Genomic DNA, 19,644 nt, shown 5'->3' on the forward strand with positions numbered 1-19,644 from the left:
GACCTGGATAAGTGGCTTTTTTGAGGAAACTGAATTCAATGCTTTCTAAGACTTTAAGACCTGCAGATACTGTGCTTACTGTATATTTTAAAGTACCCTGAGCCGAACTGCATTGTCAACTATGGGGGACCTTATATACAGTGTAATACATTTCTAAACTGCAATCAACCCCCCAAACTGTGTCTCTTTGGTAGTTTCATGTAAAATCACCTGGGTCTTATTGTGTTGTGTCAAATATTCTATTTTTTTATTTTTTTTATTTAGATGAATGAAAATTTTACTTTAAAGAAAAGAAAAAAAAAGACATCAGTGAAATCAGCCCTTCCACATGTGACCAACTCCATCCACTTACAGTCAATTACAACACAACCACCGTCGTGTTTATAAAATGCAAGAGGGAATCATGTAAACATGTAAAACCATGAACGTCAGAAAAACCTGATTTATTGTCAGACTATGACACTTCAACTACGGCTTTAATTTGTCATTAATTTATTTAAATTAATGACAAACACATAAATTACATTTACCAGGTTCCAGCAATTATCAAAAAAAAAAAAAAAAAAGTTCAGTGGTTTCCATTCCATGCCTGTACCCTGATGCTGCTACATGCTGATGATACAGTCCTGTGCAGTGTATACAGAGATGAGTCGAGCCTCTTTTCTCTGCTCAGTCCCTGCTTCATCTTGGGCAGATGTTGTGGTCGGTGACGAGTTTCTCCATTCTCTTGATCTTCCGTTTGTTCTTGGGCATGGGTTTGTCGTACATGCCGTTCTTCAGTAGATGCTCCTTGCTGTGATGAATCTGAGCACCGTGCTGCAGCTGAAAGGAGCACAGGGCTTTCAGCGGCCTCAGCAGAACCTGGACATAGAATCGGCAAAGGGAGAAGTGATGAAAACTAGAAGAAATGTATTTATTTTCCATTGCAACCTCTGTATCTGTATCAGTATCAAAAATAATCCACTGATAGTACATCCATGGGTACACTGCAAACAGGATCTGCTAATAGCTAATTCTACATACTTTTAATGGTGCCAACTTGCCGAAATGTAAACCAATACAGGCTAAAAATAACAGGGCTCAAGTTTAGTCTGACAATGGCACAGGACTGCAATGTTAAATTGGTGGAGTACTCTTTTAAAGCAGTGGTTCCCAACCTCAAGCATAATAAATCTTGGGGCTTGCAACAAGATTAACGCGAGAAAAAGTATATTTCTGCAACAAGAATTTGGTTAAAATATTTTCAGAAGCTGCTCTTGTCTTGGCTGAATAACTTTACTTCATCAGGACTGTACTTGTAATTCTACATTCACTGTAAAATCTGTGGGACACAAAGCAGGTCAGATGCTTACTCTCATAGCAAAAATCCTAATTCTTTCACCTCTTGGATGTCGTCGTTCTGCTCCAGGATTGACAGGGCAACAGCGGCACACTCCAGCGTGGAAAGACAGATGTTGGAGGGTTGTGTGCGGATCACGTATTGACTGGACAGAGTCCTATTGAGCTGCACCTGGTAAACCAAAGCAGAGGTGATCAATAGTGTAAATCTGGTATTCTCGCTCTGTTGGCGATGGCTTTTATGGATTAAAGTTATAATCCTTAAGAATTTCATGAAATCAAACACCTTTTAATACCATATCATGGTCGATTTTTTCTCAGTAACAACCATTCAATATATTTACATTCTGTACATAGCTCTCCATATAGTAGTTTTCATTGTTTGAGGTGAGGTTTTTAATCTCAATGCTATAAACCTCATTGTTTACTGTTCCGTCTCCATAGCCATAACAGAGCTAATGCAGAAAAACAAAAAGTTACTGCTAGTGCAAGCGGAACATTTCCTACTGCTGCTGCTTTACATTAAAAATTTTCAACTGGCAAAACATTGGGTGGTGTTTATTGTGAAGCAGTCACAGAAAACCCAATGTATTTGTCACAGGAGTTAGAGGCTGAGCACAGATGTTTTAAATATTTCAGGGAGTAATGGGACATGAAGGACCAGCCGCAGACAGAATATGAGTTGCAAGAGACAGTCAGCTCTTGTGCAACTTCTAAGCAAAGTAACAGACTGCTTCAACTGTGCCCTTTGCAACATGTGAGTTTGTTTGCCTGCACTGTAAACAGATACACCAGCTGGTCTTCTGCTGTATTTCCTTTACTGCCCCCAGAATTCTGGGACCTGCAGTATTAAACCTCCCTTGCTGTTACCACGAGTAATGGTCCCTTGCTTTTTTTTTTTAAAATAGTAACAATATATCAAATGAAAATGTGAAAACAATGTGGAAATGTGAAAAGGGGTCGCTTGTAGTGATGAACCAGCAGAGAGCTATTATGCGACTCTGCTGCTCCGGTCGGCTTTACAGATCTTTATAGCGAGTTTCAGCTCATTGTTTATCCGCCTTTTAATTTACTGTTTTGATTCACTTTGACTGACCCTCGTAGCGTTGTTTTACAGCCACAACGGGCCACTATTTTTATCTCTAAAAACCCCACTGTGCACTATTACTCAGCACCAAACAGCAGAAAGACACAGTTAAAGATCAGCTGGTGAACAAAGTGGAACATTTAGCAGCTAAAGAGACAGTTATTTTCCTCAGGAGTTGGTAGAGACCAAAAACAGAGCTAAAAGAGACTGAATATTGGACTTACAGTCATCAGGTGGCCAGAAACATGACTATAAATGAATGCTAATTTTGCTCCATCACTGCTGGATGTGTAAATAAGCAACTGTTTGCCGACAAGTTCACCATATTAACTTTAAAGGTGGTAAGTCAATGCTGTGTTCACAACTTGTTTTTGCTGCCCCCAAGTGGCCAAAAATCGGTTACTGCAGGTTTAAGGGTTTAAAAAAAGATTTTGTGTAATTAAAACAAATGCACAACAGCAAGTTACATTAAAACTACTGCAATGGCAGCTGCCAAAAAATTGTAACAAGAGAGGATCTCTTCCAAAATGCTCGACCAGGAAAATGAGGGAGAAGAGAAGAAATGCTGATAAGTCCTCAGTGTTCATGTGCCTACATTTAAGACGCATTCCTGATATTTTTTTCAAGTTTCAATTTGTCATTTAGTGTAGGTGAAGCAGCTTTCCCACCAGCGGGTGTTACGGGAGAATTTACGCTTTCTCAGGTGGACAGGGCAATCCTTTCCATAACCACCACGATTTTGTGATTTAGGCTGATACACAAAACACAAATCTTGCCTAGGACAACTATAATTAGCCTGCGTGATACATCAGAGGGCAAAGGCTTTCAAACTCTGCAGTTATTAATCGGACAAACTACCCATTCTCTTCACCCTTAACCTCATCCTCTTTATTAATACGACACAGTCATACACACCTGTTTAGGGAGGTGGAACAGGCTGTTTTTGAGGAACATGTTTTTAGCCTGGCTCCAGGTGCCGTCTATAATGACGACGTTATGTTTTACAGCGCCCACGTCTTGGTAATTCACCAACTCCTCCAGGTTCTGGGACTTGGGGCCTGGGTACAAGATCAGCGTCCTGCTGTCCCGACACACCGCAGCCAGGTCTGGGTGCCTGAGTGGAGAAGAGATGGAGACAAATCCTAAATACATTTGAGGATTAAGTGACAGTCGGTGTGTTGCGATATAAAGAAATCAGTATATATTGTAAAACAATACTCCTTACTTTTCCTCACTGAATCTCCTTCCAACTATGACATTGCATTTTCCTTGTGGCAAACAAGCAGCGAGTAGAGGCACTGTGCGAAGTACCCTGCTCTCCTGAAAGCACAACAGGGGTTTTGAAAAGCTGATAAGAAGCACGAGCCTCTCATGAAGACGTGCTAATGACTGTCATAAGCCGGCATGTTTGATTAATAGTTCAAAGGTGAATGCAATGGATGCGATGCAAAAAGGGGCAAAAACACATTAAAATGAGCCTTTCTTCAAATGTTAATACACTGTTCCTTTTATTTCATGAACTTAAAAATAAAAAAAATTTAAAAAAAGTAGTTGTGGCAAGTGCAAAAGTTTGGGCACCCATCTAAGTCAGTACTTAGTATGGTTGCCTGCGGACAAATTTCACATTTTTACATGTTCAGTTGACCTGCAAAAGGGTCAAATGTCACAGGGTCTGCGTCTCTGCACAAGCACCTTTACTTGCGACTCTGAGATTGCATTTTTGATGTCAATACTTGCAGCCTTACTGTACCTCTGTGATGTAATATTACCACATTTCCCGAGGTTTTATGTGTCCTAGTTGCTTTACAGCCACTTTACAACACATGGCAGTTGAGGTCTTTAAATTAGATTTTGACATCGGGTCCCTCTACAAGACCAGGGCCACAAGATATGAAGAATGGAGGACCGGTTAAAAGTTGATATTGTGCCTCAAGTGGTGCAAATTTCTAACAAACTTGTGATTAATAGAATTAAATAGAGCCAAATAAATGCGGGGCTTTTGGGGCCCCCGGGCAGGTGCTGGCCCTTGGGTGTTTTTACACTGTAGTATTGCTATTTTTTATTTAAAACAGGGGGGCTGAGATCTTCCACCACCCACCGGTATAAAGCATACACGATCATTTTTGACCCTTGGTAACTCACCTCTGCCGGATGCTGCACTACGTACAGACATGTGGAGACCTCCAGGGGTTGTGGTGGGAGAAAAGGACAGAGACACACCTTCTGAGGGCGACTACATGGGAGGAAAGTTGAAGACGTGAAGCTGTGATATCCCAGTTACTTCCCAGCCTATAGCCCCATCTCTCTGCTTCAGCTGGTGTCGAGCTTTTCTGTAACGACATAAACCTGTTCCCTCATTAGAGCATGCCAGTTATCTGAGGAGGAGACGAGGGGCGAGGGGGAGGGGGGCGGGAGGATTTGTCAAACCGACCACCCTAACTCGGCTAGCTATATAGCATTAGCTTCACTTTAATTCAGCTCACCGGCACCGTAAACACGTCGGTCTTCTCTCGCCGACCTCGACCGGGAGGGCAGCCAGGTCTCCGAAAGCGTCGACTAGTCCCTCTTCCATCGCGGAGCCGAAGCAGGTTTCTGGCCCGTTTTCCTCAGGGGCGACCGAGGGGCAAAAACTAGGGACACTGTCCATTGCGGAGTTAGCAGAATGCTAACTTAAGCAAGTACTCAAACACAGCGCCGACCGGGGACTCCTGACACAGAAATAGACCAACCAGACAGAGGGGGAACCGGGGTATAAGGCTAATAATTGTAACTGAAAATTATTTTATTTCCCGACTTTATGTTTATGTCCCCCTCTTTATATCATATAGCCAGAGCAACAGCTACATTCACAGCTTAAAGACATTTTAATGGTATGTTAGCCTTGTTAACTAGATTTAGAGTCATCAGTGGTGGATGCAATTTACGTGAGTATTTTCTTTTCATGCCACTTTCTGCCTCTACTCCACTACTCTTAAGGGGGGCAATGTACTTTTTACTCCACTACAATTATACCAGCTTTATTTTCGTTATTAACATTTTTTGAATGCAGAATAAATGAAGTGTTCATAAAACGCGATGGATTGCTGTAGATTAAACTACCCCACAGTAAATACAAGTACAGCCGAAACAGTTGGTCAACTTTTGCCATTATTCCGATAATCGTTTGTCATTTTTCATGTAAAAATACCAAACATTTCATGGTTCCAACTTCTCAAATGTGAACATTTTCTGCTTTTTCTCTTAATAATTTCTAGTAATGATTTCAGGGTTTGGACTATTGGTTGGACAAGAGAAGCATTGTGAAGATGTCACCTTGGGCTCTGGGTAATTGTAATGGTGAGTTCTTGCAATTTTCTGAATTTTTTTACAAACCAAACAATCGAAAAAATGATCATAAGATTATTCCATAAGGGGAACAAAATCATTAGTTGCAGCCTAATAGAAAAATGTCAAGTATGAGTTCAACCTCAACCCACTATGCTGGTGAAATACTGCCTACACATTATTTACAAGCAAAAGTAATAATAGTAGTATTATAGTCACAGGTTCCATTTTTCTGCATTGTGTACTTTCAGTGCTTAAGTACATTTTCCTGATTATACCCACATACTTTTAAGCTTAAGTAACATTTTCAATGCAGAGCTCTTATTTGTAATGGAGTATTTTTACAGTGTGGTATTATTACTTTTACGTAATCAACAGATCTGAATACTTCCCCCGCCAAACTTGGAGTAACCTTATTTTGCCAAGTTATGTTCCGTTGATAACATATTTTGTTAGCATCATAATTTTCATTACGGTTTACTTTGTAGTACTTAACTTCAGTGGTGGAAGAAATATTCAGATCCTTTACTTAAGTAAAAGAGGCAAAATAAAAGTAAAAGTTCTGCATTTAAAATCCCACTTACCTTAAAGTACAGAAGTATAATCAGAAAAATTTACTTAAAGTATCAAAAGTAAAAGTACTCATTCTGCAGTTAAATATCCCCTGTGACTGATACATTATATTACGTTACATTATTAGATTGTTAACATGCGTTAATGCATAAGAAGCATGTTACTGTTGTAGCTGCTTGAGGTGGAGCTAGTTTTAACTACTTTATATAGTTAGATAGTTTAGTTCAGTGGTTCCAAACCCAGGGGTCGGGGCCTTCAAAAGGGTAAAAAGATAAATAATGTGAGGGGTTGTGAGATGATTAATGGGATGCGAAGGAAGAAAAGCAATGTCCTGATACACAAATCTATTTTCAGTATTTGGACTAAACTTTTTTTTTTTTGTTTGTGAAATGTTGTATCATTACAGTTATTGAAATGAAACCGAAATGATCCACTAAAGGGAAATGCCCGTATAGTGGAACTGCTACCAACTCATAGACACCCTTGACAATTAGCCCTCAACTTCACACGGCCTTTTTTTTCGTAACATCGCATATCAAAGAGGTTGGAAACCCCTGATTTAATCTCTCTATTGTTTTTTATAAATTTATCGTATGTTTTTAAAAAAAAAACAAATGGATAATCCTAAATCTTAAAGTTAAACATTTAATGTTAAAATCTTTTCTGAAAATTACCAAGTAATATAGATGTTAAATAAATTTAGTGGAATAAAAAGTATGAGATTTCCCTCTGAAATATAGTGGATTAGAAGTGTAAAGTGGCATTAAATGGAAATACTCCAGTAAAGAATATGTACTTCAACATTGTACTTTGTACAGTACACAAGTAAATGTACTTAGTTACATTCCACCACTGCTTAATTTAGTTGGGGAAACAGATGGAAATAGATATATATTTGTCAGCTATGTGACCTGGGATATTCATTCTATTGACTGTATTTCTATGACCTTGAGACTTGTTTGGGTGAGTCATTGGTAAGCTATCAGCTCATCGCTGCCACCTGTTGATGTGGATGATAAAAGGTGTTTTTAAAAGTTTAGAAAATATGGGCATGCATAATTGTAACACTGGGTGTCACCAAAGCCCAATTAAACTGAAGAAAACAGGGGTCCAGTGAGGTGAAGCAGGTAACGTAAGCCTTAAAATAAATCGCTATTACTTTGTCAAAACAAAACACCACTCTGCACTACACCTTTTACTTCTGTCTTATTTACACCTTGTTTATGTATGTGCGTGTTTATATCTGAGAGTGTGTTTTCAGTCTCCTCTTCAAGGTCAGCAGGCCTGGGATCACTGCTGAGCTCCAGATGGTACATTTGAATTCAGGCCTGAAAGCAACAGTATCTGAAAATGCTTGACATAAACCTGCTTTAGTGACCACACGTGTAGGGTGAACACTGCAGCGTCCTTTCTGTTAAAAGTCCCAACACAAGAGTGGGGTTTGCTTAGTGTTTGGCACTACAAGGCTGTTTTTACATTCATCTGTTGAAGGAAAGTAGATTCTTTGAATTCACCTTAAATCTGAGTTTAAGACAGCAGCTAAACTTTTGAATTGAAAAATATTAATAGATTTTGGATTTTTCAACTATGGAGAATGAATAGCTATAATTTTAAGATTTTTTTGACAAGGTAATTGGTAATTGAATCAGAGTACTTTGTATGTTTTAAAACATGTCTGAAGAGTAACCTTAACTACAGTTCCTATTGATTGGATGGAAAACATCTATCCCAGATCAAGATCCAGTATTTTTGCTTTATATTTGGTGTTGATAACCTGGAAACAGGTACACACAGTTAAAATTCTTGTTTTAATTTAGCAAAAATCGCATTCATGGTTGTCTTTGGAAAGATTAAGGACTGATATTTTGGATTAATTCAAGGTAATCCCTAAAAAAATAAAAGTGCTTGTGTGAATATGCACGTCTGCATGTATTAGACACTTTTTTTTTTTCACTGTTTACAAGTAGGTACACAGACTCATAGTTGAGACGAGGTGTCAGGTTAACAGCCAGAGAGGCTTATTTATAGCTGAGGATCCACCTTAACGTCACACAAACGCATGCACTCTCCCCCTTTTTATTCACACTCATGACCCAAACCTCTCCCTTCAAACACACCATGATTCATTATTACCACCCCTCTATACTGAAGAGACTGGGTTAACTTTGAGAAACAGGGGGAAAATATTGTCCTCTGGATATTTGATCAATGAAAGGCTGTAACTAACGATTATTCTCACAATCGATTAATCTACCAATTATATTGCGAATAATCAATTAATAGCATAGTCTGTGACACATTAAAAAAATTGTCCAAAAATTTAGGTAAGCCGAAGGTGACATCTTCAGATGTCATGTTATGTTTTACCAAAAGTCCAAAAACCCCCAAACCTCCCAATTATTCAGTTTACAATGATAAATGACAAAGGCAAGCAGGAAATCTTCTCTCTTGAGAGGCTGAAATGTGCAAATATATAGCATTTTTACACTATTTAGTTGATCAACAGAAAAACAATCAGCAACTATTTTGATAATTGATTCATTGTTTCAGTTAATTTTTGTGAAAAATCATTTGAGCTCTAGATAAGTGTGATAGTGACTGTTTTGGATAAGACATTGAGTGTTGAATTCATGCAGAATGAGTACAGCCGGGTACAAATTATAAAACCTAGACTGAGACATACAAATCTATCTTTTACTACCTTCATATTTGAAGTTTTTAAGACTTAAATTCAGTTGAATGCAGGGTAATTCTACTGTGATTTTAAGACCTTGATTAAAGACACATTAGCAAGGCACTTTACATTAACATTATTGAAAATACTGTAGCTACCCTAAAGTATTATACACCGTTCTTTGTCTTTAGCTGGTTCAGTTGGTAAGGCCGTTGAACAATCTCCTCGTTTCTCCGGATTAACCTCTGTTTTAGCCGATTCTGATGATTTAATATCGACCTCTTCTGATTCAGTTTGTTTTGTAGCTGTTTCACGTCTTTCCTCTTCTTCTACTGTTTTAGTATCTTTCTCCTCAGCTGCAGCTGATTTTGTGTCTCTGACTGTTATTTCATTGCTTTCTTTTACACTTTCAGTGTGTGGGCACTCTTTTTCCTTTGCAGCCGATGCATTCTCTGATATAGAAACTATGGAGGACTGCATCGTCTCCTCTCCATCTCCATCTCCTTCGTCGGCAGTCTCCACTGGTGATGCCGTCTCTTTCTCCTCCTCCCTCTGCTCCTTTCCACCAGCCTCTTCTTTTTCCTGTAAAATGACGTCCACTGGAGTCAGAGGTGTTAGGTCCAGACATACCTTAGGAGAGGATGTTGCCTTCTTCCTGGGACGGGCAACTGGCTTTTGCATTTCCAAATCTTGTTTCCACAATTTCTGATCTGAATGCACGCTGATATCTTTCTCGTCCAGGGTTGCTGGATGATAATCTGTACTTCCCCAGTCCGATTCCTCTGAAGGAAACTCGAAACTTGAGATACTGATTGAATCTACTGGGATTTGAGCAACTTTTTCTACCATTATGGAGGCACTTTTGATTGTCTTACTCTTAGTCTTACTCTTTGTCACAGATTGCGTTTCATTCTCTTCTGGTGATCGAGGGAAAGGCTCCACATCACATGGAGAAGAATTGGCACTGGACCTGAAAAAGTCAGTGATTTCCTCCTCTATGTTTGGCACCTCACCTTTTTCGGGCTTGGTCAGAAAATCAAAATCATACAAATCTTGAGATAATATCCGAGGACCTTCCTCTGGGCCTTTTTCTTTATGAGTTGGTTCCACCTCCACCACAGGAGTCTCATCTATCAGGACATATTTCTCTAAATATCCCCTGGCCTCCTGGTCTGAATACCTGCTATGGAAGGACTTCTCAGAGGTCATACTTTCTGTATCCTCTTCTTTCTGTTGACTGCCAATTGCTTCCTCATACAGGTCGGTGTAAAGGAAGGCCATGGCTTTGGGCTCCTCCAGCAAAATGGGGTCGATAATTTTGGGAGGTCCCTCAGGTAGAAAGATTGGAGTCAGGATGTCCTCTTGGCTTCCAAATAAAGTAGAACCGCTTGGTTTTGAAGGGAGCCTCGGGGGCGCACCCTCAGCCACTCCATTGCTGACATCTCTTTCTAGACTTTTCATGAGGTAGTTGTCTGTACCACCGTAGAAGACTTCATCTAAAAGCTCGCTACTGATTTCCCCTAGACTGGCTGTGTCTGACCTGTCATTATCCACAATTGTTATAGTGGTGTTGTCTTTAGACTGCACTAGATTCTCAGTGTCTGCCTCTGGTTCCACTTGTCCCTGTGCGATCACAGCAGGACTTCCTGGAGCCCGGGCATCAATCAAGGTGAATGCCTCAAAGTAGTCCACATTTCCAGCAGCTCCTCTGTCTGGAGGTCTGGGCACTGGAGCCCCTGGTGGATCCATTACATGTCGACCTATGGGAACTGACGGCTTTATACGTTCACCTCCTGCTGCAACTGACCCTACTGGAGTGTTTGTTGAGATCAACAGCTCGTTATCATTGGTCTCCTCGCTTGCTTTAGGAACAGGGCTCTCCTCCAGATAAAATAAGTTGTCCACCATTTCTTTACTCTCCTCTTCATCCACAGTAGCCAGTTTAGGAGGAACAATAATATTGAGGATTTCAGAGCCTTCAGACACTAAGCTGAATAGCTGTTGCTCTTTATCTATCAGAGACTCAGGTGGTTCTTCTTCGGCTCCTCGTCCTTTGGTTTTCACATTTGGCTCTGAGACTCCCACTAATTCCAGCCTTTCTGAGATGTTCTCAGAGCTTTCTACGAGGACTTCTTTATGTCTCTTCTGTCCGCTTACTCTTTCTTTAGTTTTCTTTCGTCTTGAAATGAGCTCCTCATCCATGACAAATATTATCTTTCCTGCTGGAACAGACACAGGTTTTGAAAGCTGTACTACAATCGCAGAGCTTAGATCCGCCGTTGGATTCCCTGCTTCGGATGCCCATGGTGTGTTGCAGCGACTAGGGGTCGTCTCCCACGCGATCCCGCTGTCCTCGCCTTGCATAGTTACCATGGAGAAAGAGGAGTCCATCATCAGGCACTGCATCTTAGGCCGGACGTTGTCATCATGGACAGCCTCACGTAAACTGAAGGTACAGTAATACACACATAATGTGGCAGTGAGTTAAAACTATGCAAAATCTATGGCAGATATTGTTCCCATGCATGACAGATGTCAGTCAGAAGCAACTTTAAGCCATAGTTTCTTCATGTGTTCAGTTGGTTCAGCATTTTTGGCATTGGGTTTCATGAAAGAACATCTTCCGTATTTTTATCCTAAACTTTTAATGTGAGATTTGCTCATTCAGGTGTTCCAAGTCACATTCAATAACACCGTAACTGCACAAACTTGTCGTAAAATTTCTAATTTCAGCCCGCCGAACGCCACTTTTTCATGAGTGGGTGAGCATTTATGAGATTTCATCATTAGCATAATCTCTGCCATCAAATTGTTATAATAGGCTGCCTGTTCCGTTCCATTTGTTGGCACGTTTCCTTCACATAAATGTTACCAAAGAATAAGAATAATAAATTTCACACTGTGGAGCTTCAAGTCATGTTGTTGGAAAAGAGAAGATGATGATGTTAATGAGGGACCTGAAAAATTAGAAAATATTGATAAGCTGCCACTGACGTGTCCTCACAGAGCAATACTGTGACATAAATAAAGCAGGAGTTGTTTTATATGAAGTTAGATGCTACAAATTGTCTTGCTAAAAAAAGAAAAAAAGCGGTCCATAACTTTAATGGTAGACATTAAAAGGGATGTGACAGTCATGGAGATGGACAAGAAAATATTATAAAGCAGGTACGGTTACACTGTCAGGTGCAAAACATGGATAGCAACCTGCATAAAGACCTTGAGGCCGCTGTTAATTTATTCTATTCTAGATGACTTCAGCATGATTTTTAAACTCCAACTCATTCAGATTGAGGGATTATAACTCTTGAGTCAAAGACTCGTACAACAGGTCTGAACCACTCGCGAATTTTGTTCGATCCTCAGAGAAAATCGATGAATTTCACAAATCTTAAGTCACTCGTACCTGCCTCTTTAGAACAAATCTGTTCGTACGAGTAATCCTTGCAAAAATAATTCTCATATATTAGAAGAAAACTACTGTCCCAATAATTAAAATGTGGCTAAAGGACTTAATTATTTATACCTTGCATTCAGAGGTTTGCTTTAAAAAAAATAAAACTCTCACTTTGATTGAATTTGGCAACCCCTTATTAGGCATCTTGTAGCTTGAAATTAGGAGACACCCTGTCTCCTCTACCCATGGGATTGTCTAGGCTCTTTGTTGTCTTTTACCCCCTTTTCTTTATTCTTTTTCACCTCTTCAGTTTTGTTATTACTGCTCCTATGTTTTTAGATTACTGATTGAATTTCAAGTGGATATTTGCATACAGTAATACATCCTTTGGCTTTATACCCTGGTGAAGTGAGCAACAATTCAATTATTTTGTATCTGGATATGAAGCAAGCTGCTCAATAAAAATATATTTGAGAACAATGTGGCAAGTAATTGAAAGAGGAGTAGCATCGGACAACAGCTTCAAATGGCTTAAATAATTTTTTATGCTTTTCAGTTGACTGGACTTGAAAATATCTTGACATTAGAAATAGTTATTTAGATAGTTTTGTGATGACTTACATGTAGTAGTTATTGTTTAATATGTATGAAAAAACTTTTCTGATATTTTACCTGTATCTAGCTTATTATATGTATTTATGTTGATTTTGAATGCGTTATTCTCCAGACCCTGTTCTTCTTTCAAATTCACAGCCTCTCACACACAGCACACAAACACTCAGTCGCCAGTTTATTAGGTATACCTAGCAAAAACTACTCCAGTCTAATATAACTGTCCAGCAATAAAGCCTACCTTTTTATGAAGGTTATACTGCCCTACAAAGCCAAAACGCAGTAACTACACATTTGGTCAAAACTCACAGTTTGACATCTGTTTTTCCGTATAAAAATTATTAAACCATAGAAATTTGTAATTGCTATTGAGAAATTTTTGAAGGTTGTAACATCCAGTTTTTGTTTGAATTGTTTCAGACAGGTGCTGATTCCACTTTATGATCATTTTGGAGGATGCAGTTTGTGCTGCTGTTGAACTGTATTGCATTATACTGAGAGGTATTTCTGTTATTTACTCAATGGTCACTGATATTAGTGTGTTTGACAAAATAATTGAAACCGTGTCAGTATAACGTAATACAATTCAACAGCACCACAACGTACATCCTCTAAAATGATCATAAAGATCAATCAACACCTCTTTAAAACAGTTTCAACGAAAGCTGAACATTACAATCCTGATGTAGGTAGGGTTTATCGCAGGACTGTGTTTGACTGCGTTAGGTAGGTGTTCCTTTATAAACTGGCAACTGAATGTATACACACACACACACACACACACACACACACACACACACACACACACACACACACACACACACACACATACACACACTCACCCAAACACACACAGGTCAGAGGCACAAATGCAATCTTCTTCCATTAATTCACCGTCTCATATGGGAATGGATCAAATTTATTAATGTGAAATAAACAGTTGCCTCTGAGCTACTTGGGATTTGAAGAAATGGATTTCAACCAGCAACTACTGATGTGAAAGTGAGGTGAAGTAAACCTCATTAAACAGCTGCAGTAATATATCCAGAATACATAGTAAGAATTACAGTTATGTATTTGCACCTGTTTTGAAGGTTCTCCACTTCATCACTGGCATCAAGGCTTTGCTCAGTAATATCTTCAGGTGTCAGCACTGTCATCTCAGCATCAACATCTGACTGCGCAAAATCTTCAATCGCAGTATCCATTTTTTTTAAATCTTGAATTCGAATTTGCTTTAGCCTCTCACTGCAACTCAGTGCTGCTCTGCTGATCACATTCTAAGCAAGTGTGCTTGAGTCGAGTTTTTCATGCTCAGCGTACTCTTGAAATAGAAAACTGGTCTTCCAGTGTTTCAGCTGAAGCATTTGCAACATGTGGGGAGGTTAATTAGTCATCTGTTCACACTGGCTGAACCCTTCCATTTGGTATGTACAATAAAACAGGTTAATCTGGGTTAATTAGTTGTAGCCAGTGACTAATTTGAACTGCAAGAAATGCAGAAACATGAAGTAAATGCCTCAGTCTAAATATAATGTTTTGCTTGCAGCCTATATCCAGTGTCAAGAATCTGCCTGTAAGCCCGTCATAGGCAGAAAGTGGGGACACTTTGGTCTTTAGTTGTGCACAACTGATAAGGCATCAAACAAATCCCATATTGAGCTTTAACAGTTGACACTGAGGAAAATAAAAAGGATAAATAGCAAGCTTGAGCACCACCACCTCCACCTTTGTCAGCCCTATCCCTCTAATAACAAATACCTATGGGCTAATGTGCTTCTTTCATTTTCAAAATTTCTGCAGGTTGTATCAAAAAAAATCAGCTTTTCTCGACTCCTGACCCACGCTTCTATGAAAATGTCAACCTCACACCTGCTTATGTCTGTCTTGCAGTGTGACAGGGATACTACATTGGAAATGAAAGACTGGATGAGTTGGGGAGGGTTTAGTCAACAGGTTGTATCTGGGCAAAAGTTGTCCTCATGTGCAAACCAGTCTGATATACCCTCTGTAAATCATAAACTTGCCCAATGAACACGACAGACTTTGGCTAATAAACATGCGCTTTCTTCTAAATGGACTACACCACTGATTTCAATTCATTTACCAATAACCAGAGTATTAGGTAATTAAAATTAATTTGCTTAAAATAGATAATCATTAACGGTAAACAATATAATTTAATCTGTATTGCAGTTATTTAACTAGTATTTCTACTTTTAGAGTTTAGTTAAACCAAGTGGGCTATGTAGCTAAGTACATTTACTCAAGTACAGTAATTAAGTACAATTTTAAGATACTTTACTTGAGTAATTTCATCACATGCTACTTGATACTTCTACTCTAAAACAATTCAGAGAAAAATATTGTACTTTTTTTTACTCCACTACATTTATTTGACAGCTTTAGTTACTAGTTACTTCTCAGATTCATATTTCATGTTAAAAACATACGATATACACAGCTCAGCAACAACATTAAAACCGGTAGCTGGATTTAATGTTGTGGCTGGTTGGTGTATACGAGCATTAAAATGCCTCACATTGTTGAAGATTAAACCACTGGTTCCCAACATTTTTGGCTTGTAACCCCCTCTGTCTCTTTGTCCTGTTGCAGATGTCTATGAGTTGTTAGCATGTACACCAACAGAGATTCTACCTCCAAACTTAAATAGCTGAAGAAGTTTTACTTGTAATGGAGTATTTTTACATTGTGGTATTGGTGCTTTCACTGAAGTAAATGATCTGACTACTTGCTCCACCACCGGTAGAACTAAAAGTTATTCTAACATATGTTCAGTTTGTTCAGGAAGTTGTGAATCCCCTCTCGGTAAAGCCCTTTTGAGGCAAATTTGTGATTTTGTGCTATGAATAAAACTGACTTGACTGTGATTGATGGAAAATTGGTGGAGATTTAAATCCGATTTTGAATCCTCAATTACAATGTAAGTACAACATAAAACACAAAAAAGAGAAAATATCAGTAATGTTAAAGAGGGCAGAAATGGACACAGGCATTATATATGTGGAGAAGGTGACATCCCATTGAGAAAGACCAAAAGTGTTTTTCAAAAGTCCATAGTAAATACTCAAGGTCAGATTATTTTTCATGTTTAAAACAGAGCTCATGTAATATCTACTAATAATTTATGGTTGGCTCTGATAACATCAGCTGACAAAGTTCTTAACCATTAATAATCATTTCTACAGTGAATTCTGTTACTTACATCAGTCACCCAATTTCACTGACTGTACCTGGTCTTGCCTCTAATTTAAAAGTCACGTTGACTTTTAGTTTTGTTTCATTTAAATCCACTTCATCATTTTTAAGGTGACTCCTTGATAAACTTAACAGCATTTTTTTTTTTTTTTTTAACTTCCCTCGCACTTTTATTAAATATGAAACCTTCACTGCCAATTCAACGAACCCAAACTCTAATATTTGAGATGTTTACTTTCTTGCCATTTTGCTTATATTTGAACCATGCATGCAGGTCAGCCATGTCAGTAGCTATCCAGAAGATGGCAATCATCAGTTGCACAGAATCTGTAGTTATACATCTGTATTCATTGTGTGCCTGGTTTTAAATGAATAGTTATGAGATGTATTACCCTACTGTATGACTCTTTGATATCAAATAAGTCTATGCTCCAGAGGTAAATTTCCTTTGGTGTAGTCAAGGCTGGATTTCCAACCGGACAAATTGGGCAACCGCCCAGGGGCCCCAAAAGCCCCAGGTTGACTAATATTATTTGGGTCAACATAATTTGATTAATCGTAAATTAGTTTGAAATTTGTTGCACTTGAAGTTCAATATCAACCATGACGCGTCCTCCATCCTCCATCATGTGGTTCTGGTCTTGTAGAGCGACCCTGTGTGAAAGTCTAGTCTTAAGACCTTCATTGTTTTAGTTTATATTGTTATATCATTTGTTGTAATGTTGTATTTTATCAAACTGCCTTCAATTTGTTTCTGTGTCATGCAATGACACAGAAAATGTTGAGTTTACTATCACAAGTTGAGCATGTTGAGTTTACTATCACAGAAAACTGGGAAATCTAGCAACCAATTTGAGAAGCGGGTGCCAGTAGATTTTTGGCACTGGTTTAAAAAAAAGGACTTAATCAATTATCAAAATAATTGCCAATTAAGTTTCTGTCAATTGACTAACCGATTGTTCAACTAATCATGTCAGCTTTACTGCCCTATGAAGGTAGAGAGCAGTAACTTGTGCAGCAGCAAACAGCATGACAACATTAGGTTTTTTTTTTTTCTTTAATATTAATGTTAATTGTGTAAACGTGCTTCTGCGCTTTTACTCATGCTATCAGTTCATGTTTTTGGACAGACACGTCATTTCTATTGACACTGTTAATCATTTTAGGTTTGTTCAACTTAGAAACATAAGTTCCCCTGCATCCTTGAAAATATGAATTAACTGAATTCAGGTTGATTAATTAGTTCAACGTCATTTTATGAGTTTTAAAAACACAAAACTAACTGAGTTGATTTTACTGAACTTGAGAAAACAAGTTCAGTTAACTAAAAATATTAAATTGAATCAACTGTTTGGTCACACAGAAAGTCAATGCAGAAAGAGTCGCTTTCCTCTTACGTTTCCTTAGTTTAAAGAGTCAGTTCTTTATTCGACATGACGAACTCACAGCTGCAGCTGTTGAAGCCCTTTTGTACCAGAGTCGGTGCAGAGAAAACATGTCAGGCTGCTCCCAGTGACTGTGGGACTGAATTTAACTAACCTTCATTGGCGTTAGCATTCTTTTCATTATTATGAAAAGAAACAACCCTAAATTAATTTAACATGTATTAAAGACAACCAGAGAGCTTCCTCCACGAATGGGTTCTTCAAACTACGAAAACTAAGAGTCTCTGGAGAGTTTTATCTCTCAAACAATGCATGCTAGAAAGTCTCACAATAAAAATTCGCCTCTAAACAATAATTTCACAAATTTCCAGCAAACTGCTTTATTTATTTTTATTTAATTTATTTTATTATACTGGTTTGTTTCTGGGTGCAGTGCAGTGACCTGTACTTCTGTCTTAACCACTTTTTTGTGTGTGTTTCATGCCTCAAATACACAACTTTAGCTTGGCTGCGTACCGGATGTGATGAAACACTTTCTGGCCGGTGACGTCAAAACCTCAGCCGGCAACGTGATGACGTCGTTATTTCAACGATCCCCTCGGGGAGGTGGAGGACGGAGCTGATGAATGGGCTGAGAGGGGCTGACAGGGACCAGACCGGCTGGGGAAGATGAGAGGATGAGCCGGCCGATGGAGCCTCAGCATCCTCACCGCATTCTGACATCGCCTGAATCCGAATTTAGGCTACGCTACCAGTGAGAGACAAGGCGAGAAGCCGGCGTACATTTTGCCCGTAAACCCTCGGTAAATAATCCTGTGGAGGATGTGATGCCGAAGCCCGGAGCATGCATCAACTGTTTCTGCATTTTCTCCAGAAACAGGAGAGATGAATCCCTCTTTTGAACGAAGATGTCCGCTTTAAAGGACTTATTTACGGCTGTAAAACTCGCTAATCTTGGACGGTCTTGGTTGGCACAGCCGACGGCGAGAAGGAGCCAGCGACTGAAACTGGGATTTATGAACTGTCGGTTTATTGAGATTGAAGGGTGAATGTTAACATTTTTTTTCTTTTTCGGTTGAGGATGAATATCGCTACATTTACCATCTTTATCCCGTCAGATTTCCCAGCTCGCATCAGCAGCAGTTAACGGACGGCAGGTTAACGACGAATTAATAACGTTAAAGCTATCTCTGTTTTGCCTCTTTCGACATTTTAAGTTCGTTTTTTTGGGTTTTTTTTTAACGGCAGCTTCACCAATCCGAGTTTAATTTAGGTATAATTCACACTGCCTGTCCTGTCAGTCGGAGTTTAGCTCGTTAATCCTCGCTTGGGCATAGCTGAGGAGTTTTATTTTGCTAGCTAACGGTAGCAACTACTGCCACTGCCGGAGAGCTGCCGTGTGTTCTCGGTCATCATGCATGCACCGACACGTTTGCTCGGATGAAACCAAGCCAACACCCCCACCAAAATGTACCCAAGGGCATAACAACAACAACGACAAGCCATGTCGGACTGAAAACGGCACCGTGGCTCCGCCGGCCGTGAAGTCACAGCAGCAACCAGAGCGGTTTATTACTAGTCGTGGAGAGAGGGGATCAAGAAGCTGAAGCTAGCCTCCAGTCTGTTCACACCGCCCTCGAGAGACCACCGAGAGGAGCATTTTCGACCCAATATACCACTAAATCCAGCAAAAATGGGGTATGTAACTCGCAGTACAGCGAAATGTCAAGCTGTTAGTCTCACTCCACATGTCAGGGTATGACTGACTTTGTGTTTTTTGTAGACTTGAGCAGCCCATCAGCAGATTTCAGCAGGGTACCAAAGCTAGCCACCTACTGCTAACTGTATGGAGTACTCCTTTCATCCCCTGTCACCTTGGCAGTACATGAAAATAGTAATAAAAATGCCTGGCCCCAACAAACTGCCCAAAACACAACACTGAACTACTAATAGCAGCAGCTGTCCATCATTATAGCGACTCACAGCCTCCATACACTGACATTTTAAATGACAGAAGCCAAAAGATGAGGTCGCA

At 39.4% G+C, this 19,644-nt stretch overlaps 2 protein-coding genes across 6 annotated transcripts in view; one reads left to right on the top strand and one right to left on the bottom strand.

Annotated features, from left to right (window-relative positions):
* dtwd2 (DTW domain containing 2) lies at nt 1-5,165 on the bottom strand. The gene is made up of 6 exons (XM_040157043.1): nt 4,909-5,165; nt 4,568-4,658; nt 3,651-3,745; nt 3,341-3,539; nt 1,382-1,510; nt 1-861 (listed from the first exon to the last, which is right to left on the bottom strand). Exons 1-6 carry the CDS (start codon nt 5,070-5,072, stop codon nt 682-684), a joined length of 858 nt encoding a protein of 285 aa, XP_040012977.1. The 5' UTR covers nt 5,073-5,165; the 3' UTR covers nt 1-681.
* The window catches only part of LOC120806185 (homer protein homolog 1-like), a 37,019-nt gene continuing 22,427 nt past the window's right edge, over nt 5,053-19,644 (top strand). Inside the window, exons 1-3 of one of the 5 annotated variants that reach the window (XM_040157039.1) lie at nt 5,053-5,761; nt 11,228-11,448; nt 18,113-19,307. In XM_040157039.1, the coding sequence (XP_040012973.1) occupies nt 19,303-19,307 (5 nt within the window). In that variant the 5' untranslated portion in view covers nt 5,053-5,761; nt 11,228-11,448; nt 18,113-19,302. Of the gene's footprint in view, nt 5,762-6,775; nt 7,450-8,079; nt 11,449-18,112; nt 19,308-19,644 lie in introns of those variants that run through there. The other 4 variants (XM_040157040.1, XM_040157042.1, XM_040157038.1 and 1 more) reach the window with 4 other exon arrangements.

Source organism: Xiphias gladius, chromosome 20 (assembly GCF_016859285.1).
Source record: "Xiphias gladius isolate SHS-SW01 ecotype Sanya breed wild chromosome 20, ASM1685928v1, whole genome shotgun sequence".
In the NCBI taxonomy this organism is placed as follows: domain Eukaryota; kingdom Metazoa; phylum Chordata; class Actinopteri; order Istiophoriformes; family Xiphiidae; genus Xiphias; species Xiphias gladius.